The following is a 6,000-nucleotide window of genomic DNA, read 5'->3' on the forward strand; positions in this document are numbered from 1 at the left end:
GTGTGGTAGATGTGTCTGCTTAAGTGGTCAGCATGTGGGGTTGTGTACATGGTAATGTGTGTGTGGGCGCATGTGTGCACGTGTGTGTGTGTGTGTGCACACAAGTGTGTGTGTGTGCGCACATGCTCATGTGCATGTGTGCACGGTAGTCTATTTTGAGTCAAGCAAAGAGACTTAACTGTCAGTTTGACGTCCTGTGCTCATTTTGTACATTTCTGCTGTCTAGGATGGTCTTTCAATATACAGGGGGTGTTCTATTTCAGTCTACTAAGCATCCACACGTCGGGGGAAGCAAGCCCTATCCCCCAACCCTACCCCCACCCACCCCGGCTCGAGGATGCTCTTTGGCTATTGTGAGAGGAAGAGGATGCCCTGTGGACTGCAGTTGGAGGCTGCAGAGGGACAGAGTAGATCCTTGAGGACTCAGTCCCTACTCCCAAGGAGCCGTACCACAAGAAGGAGGGACCACGAGAAACAGAAAAGCAATCTGGAAGGAATACAACAGTCCAGAAGGGGAAAAACATAACAGAAACACAGAGACCCCAGAGGTTAGACCCTGACATGCCTTACAATAAAAATAAGTTGCTGTTTAAAGAGAAGAGAGAGAATCCAAAACCAGAGAGAACTGGTTGTTAGGGATCAAAAACAACAACCGCAAAAAAAACCACAAAAAAAAAACAAAAAAACAAAACAAAACAAAAAAAAAAACGGTTTGGAGGAGCAAGGAACTGAAGAGAGACGGGGTGGGAAGGCAGGGGTGGGGTGGGGAGAGAAGATACCTCCCAAGGGACAGTGCTGCCAGGACAGAAACTCCAGGCAGAACTAGAGAAAACGCAGCAAAGTGAGTCAGAGAAATAGAAAGAGTTCCCAGGCCCCACCCCCTCCCCGGGACTGCAAGATCAGCTCAGGTCCTGGTGAGGCTGAGCAAAATTGGCTGCCAAGAGAGTGTTTCCAGAGATAAACACAAAGTCAACTGGGAAAACCAATCAATATCAATCATCCATCCATCCATCATCCATCCTTGTCAATAAGGTCCCCACACTCCTGATCAGAATCATCTGTTGACAAGCTGCCCTAGAGGGGAAGTTCTAGTCCATGTAACATAGAGACGGGGGTGGGGGGTGGGGGGTGAGGGTAAAGATAGCGTTACCCAGAGATACCCAGAGGCTCAAAAGTCCCTTCTCACATACGATTCCCAAGAAGCTGCTGGAATATGCACCCTTGATAAGAAAGTCAGGAATAAGGAGATAAGGGGATCCCCCAGTCTAGGGGACTTGACAGGAGGTCCAAGAGGGCCTGAGAGAGCTGGGACTCACTTTCTGAGTCATATTACAATCCCGCAGTCAGTTGGCTAGAGGGGGATGGGAAAGGTGTGTTCCCCATGGCAGCTCGTGACATCACATCTAAACAGGATGGACCAGAAGAGTCATGGAAACATGGTAAAAGGAGACTTGGAGTCTAAAACTTTGGTGTAGGGGTCACCGGATCTTCCCAAAGACTGCCTCTGGTCTTGGAAGTCATGAAAACATTTCAAAGGAAAAGCAAGGTGACATTTCTTACCCTCTTAAGCTTGAGGAATGATCACCGAAGTGTGAGTGTGGTTTACCCAAGCAGAGAAGATTCAAAGTCACCCCCGAAAGCATGACAATTCACCTCCACCCTGCCCATTCCACAGGCTTTCCCCGTGGGAGGCTGAGGGGTGCGGTGTCTACCTTGGGCTGGCTCTTTCTCAAGTAGACCACAAGAGGGCGGTAGCACCCTCCTAGCGTCACAGGAGGATTTAGCCACACAGCCCTCTGCTAACAGAGGACTGACTGTCCCTGAGAGGCCTCTGGAGGACCTCATTTGTCAAGGGAAGCAGCACAATTTCGCGTGTGACCATCACCAGTCTTAACTTTGGGCACCCAGGCTTCAAAGGCAAAATCCCAAAAGATGAACGCAATGAAGCTGCCAAGGGTGACTGATGGGCTGCAGGCCAACCTGTGATAGCAGTGTTAACACCAACGGTAGGGAGGCCAACTCGGTCAGTGTCACAGAAGCCACCATACTGTTAGGGTTCGGCATACAGTACAAGGAAGTGGCCACACCTCTAGACATTCTATGGCTTCACTCTCCCAATGAGCAGCTTGTCCAGTGCTACTTCCAAGCTGGGAACCCAGGAGGCATCCACAGTTACTGAAGTGTTTGGGAAGCAATGTGCCTCTCTCGTAAGTTGCACTAGCTGAATTAGAAAGGGACTTCGTGTCATGGACTGAGAGGCTCATCCATGTCCAGCGGCAGGTGGAAGGCGGGAGGGACCTGGGACCACGTCCATTTGGCTCTACCGGGGTTCAACAGTTTTTTTGTTTTGTTTTGTTTTGTTTTTGGCTTTGGTTTTTTATTATATGTAAGTACACTGTAGCTGTCTTCAGACACACCAGAAGAGGGCGTCAGGTCTCATTACGGATGGTTGTGAGCCACCATGTGGTTGCTGGGATTTGAACTCTGGACCTTCGGAAGAGCAGTCGGGTGCTCTTACCCACTGAGCCATCTCACCAGCCCCCTCCTGTAAGGTTCTAAGGAATGATGCTGAGTTTTGCCCTTCCCTTCCTGCAGCAAACTTCCTAGAGGAGAAGGTCACAGCCAGGAAGTTCCTCAGGAGACTGAAACCAAGGGGATGTGTTTCCGCACACAGAGGAGCGTGTGGAAGACTGGAAGATAGCAGTACTGGGTGACCTGAGAAGGTGCCAGAGGCTCTGCTTCAGCCACTGACATACCCTGCTTCCCAGACATATCACCTACCCCAAGATCCCCTCTGTGTGATATGGGAAGGGTCCACAGGCAAGTGACAATCATAGGAGGTGGTAGGCACTATGCCCTTCCTGGTCCATGGACACATCAAGGGGTCCTTGGAAACTGACTGAAGGGCTCACTGATGACTAAGTAAAGCTCTCCCATGTAGTCATGGCTGGATTCCTCATTGGATTCCTTTCCATGCTTACTCCAGAACTCTGTGTGGTCTCAGGGGGGAACCCCAGGAATGGGTCACAGGGGAAGCCTGGGAGGCCACACAGCTCCCCACTAGCTCCCTGTTCTTATTGTCTTTTCTGTCTACAATAACTTTGGGGTTTGAGGCATTAATAAAAATAAGCAGCAACAACACCCAACACCGTGTGTATACAGAGGAGATGGCCCTTCTGGTTGGGGCGGGGGCTGTGGTCATAGAGCCAAGCCCGGGCTCCCGGGCCCATCCAGTGTATCAATGTGGCTGGAGCTGTGTAAAAATAACCCAGCGGCATTATTGACGAGTTATTATTACCCCAGCCTGGCGGTCCATGGCATTTCTGAGCTGTGTGCTTGCTAGACCGCTTTCCCGCTGGCCGCCCTTGGCCTTGGAAGCCAAGCTGGGGCACTTATCGATCAGGCTAGCTCTCAGTGAGGTCTCTCTCTGAAGAGGTTTCAGCTTTTCTCCTGCAGCTATTTTTAGGGGCCCGGGCTCCACAGATGGAGCCCGTCTCAAATGACTGCATGTGGCCAGGCCTGGGAGGAACCCATGATAACCACTGCTCATGGGGAGCCCAGGCAGTCTGGAGTGGTGTGAAGTGGCTGGCTTCTCCTTCCTCACCCTGAGCAACACTGGCCTTCACTTGTGGTGTCTTGCTGGGATGGCAACCTGCTTAGTAATAGGGTCATAGACCAAAGGTTTGAAACTCTGCTATTAAACCTTGATCCATTCGCGAGCCAGGCATGATAGTGCATGGCTGCAATCCTAGCACTTGGGAGGCTAAGACAGGAGGATTATAAGTTTGAGGCCAGTCTGGATTATATAGAGAGACCTGGTCTCAAAAATCAAAAATATATTAAAGGCACTTGTCACTATGCCCGACAGCCTGAGTTCAATCCCCTGGACCCACATGGTAGAAAAGAATTGGCTTCTGCAAGCTGTCCTCTGACCTCCACACACTTGCTATGGCATGTACCCCTCCCTAAATTCATAATAAACAGTTTTTTAAATCCTTGGCCTCCTTAAAAATGTATATTCATGTTGGGTCACTGCTAGCTGAGGGTGTGTTGGCAGCCTCCCTGGCTGGCTAGGTTGGATACAAACTCCCAGAATGGAAGAGATAGCTGAGACTGGGCCGTTGGTCCCCTACCCTTGCTAGCCAAGTGTCAACAGTGCACTTGTGTCCTGAGTGACACGTGGAAGGCTTTACCCCAGGACTGAGCCTGACTCTCTCAACAGCCCTAAGTTGATCCTGGGGTGAGGAGATCAGCCTGGAGACCACAGGGGCAGGACATATGGGTCAGCAGGGACCTACCTCAAAGTGGATGGCCCCGTTCCCATCAGCATCAAAGGCATTGAAGAGGAAGTGTGCATAGGTGGTGGCATCTGGGGGGAGAAAAGCCAAGGCTGGAGTTGGGAGGGCTGCCTGGAAGACTGTTCCAATATCTCACAGTCCCACCTGGAGCTTTGTGCTTAGTGGGAGTTCCTCTCTGGTAGGTCAGAGGCAACATCAGACCCTCCAAAAAGGAAGGTAGGAACGGTCATAGGGCACTCTCCACAGAAGAGGGGTGTAGTCAGGGCTTGGGGCTGGTGAGGGAGCCTGGCTTTGGACTTACCTCCCTGAGGGAAGAACTGGGAATAAATGAGTTTGAAGGTGTCTTCATCCACCAGGCCTGTGGGACACTCCTGCAGGGGGAAGTCACACCTCTCAGTGGCCTTGGCCACTCCTGGCTCCATGCCTCACCCCACAGGGCTGACCCCTCTCCACCCTCTTGAGGAATACTCACTACCTGAGGCACACTTGTGCCCCTCTGAGCCCCAGGCTAGGGAAGCTTTTTGTGGGGCAGGCAGAAGGCAGTGTAGACAGGGTTGTGGAGGCTGCCTGCTACATGCCAATGCTGTCCCAACTGATACAGCATCCATGGCTCTGACAGAAGAGCAGAGTGGCCTTCACAATATCCATGCTGACGCCCCCCCCCCCAAATAGCTCTCCCACAAATATGAGCCCTGCAAAGACCCTCTATGGTATTTACTGCACTCTGGAGAAATTTCTAGATCTCCTGGGTAGGAGACAGGAAGGTGATCAGCCTTTCCAGGGACTCCAATGGGGACATGGGGACTCACATTCTTGAAGCCTCGGTAAAGGGACTGCAGCTCCTTCTTGGTGAACTTGGTCTGGGCCTGTAGCTGGTCCAAGCCCTCTGGCTGATGGCGCACCGTGGATAACTCCAGTTCACTGTCACTGCTGTCTGAGGAGGACACACCCAGCAGGGAGAGAGACATGTGGTGTGGGCAAGAACCAGGACACGGGCAGAGAGAAAGGGGGCAGGGACTCTGCTTGTGTGACTGACTACCCAGTACAGCCAAGCCGGCTGTGCACGGCCCAGATGAAGAGGCTGTGATGGAATGGAATCCTTAGGAGTTGTCTTGTGGCTGGCTGTTCTAGGTCTCTCTTCCTGTCACCCTGAGCATATCCACTCCTCAGACACATGGGGAAGGGGAGCAGGAGGGAGACACTGAACAGGGGAGACACAAGAGAAAGACCTCACGGCAAGATACTACTTTTACACAACCTCTCCCATGCAGCCCTCCTTGACCTCCTAAGGAGTGGGGAAGGCAACCGCATTGGTCTATCCCAGTCTGATAAGCTTGCTGTTTAGCTGGGTAGGGGCAATGTCTATTCTCATTTCTATTATTCCCACTTCTGTTAAAACAGAACAAAGCCGGGTCTTGGTGGCACACGCCTTTAATCCCAGCACTTCGGAGGCAGAGACAGACGGATTTCTGAGTTTGAGGCCAGCCTGGTCTACAAAGTGAGTTCCAGGACAGCCAGGGCTATACAGAGAAATCCTGTCTCCAAAAACAAAACAAAACAAAACAAAAAAAACAAAAACAAAAAACAAAACAAACAAAAAGCAGCATACCAGAATGTGAGCCAGAGCTGCCTTGGGGTGAAACGAGACTCCTGGTGAGCTTTCCTGATTATCAGACTCCCCCCGCGCACACACACACACACA

At 51.4% G+C, this 6,000-nt stretch overlaps 1 protein-coding gene across 3 annotated transcripts in view; it reads right to left on the reverse strand.

Moving 5' to 3' along the window:
* Positions 1-6,000, reverse strand: part of Kcnip3 (potassium voltage-gated channel interacting protein 3) — a 67,691-nt gene that overhangs the window by 3,991 nt on the left and 57,700 nt on the right. For 2 of the 3 annotated variants that reach the window (XM_021182134.1, XM_021182142.1), the window contains 3 exons: positions 5,108-5,232; positions 4,600-4,669; positions 4,299-4,369 (listed from right to left, as the gene is read on the reverse strand). In XM_021182134.1, coding sequence (XP_021037793.1) covers positions 4,299-4,369; positions 4,600-4,669; positions 5,108-5,232 — 266 coding nt within the window. The remainder of the gene's footprint in view (positions 1-4,298; positions 4,370-4,599; positions 4,670-5,107; positions 5,233-6,000) is intronic. The other variant, XM_021182126.1, reaches the window with a different exon arrangement.

The sequence above is a fragment of the Mus caroli genome, chromosome 2, assembly GCF_900094665.2.
Source record: "Mus caroli chromosome 2, CAROLI_EIJ_v1.1, whole genome shotgun sequence".
Lineage (NCBI taxonomy): Eukaryota > Metazoa > Chordata > Mammalia > Rodentia > Muridae > Mus > Mus caroli.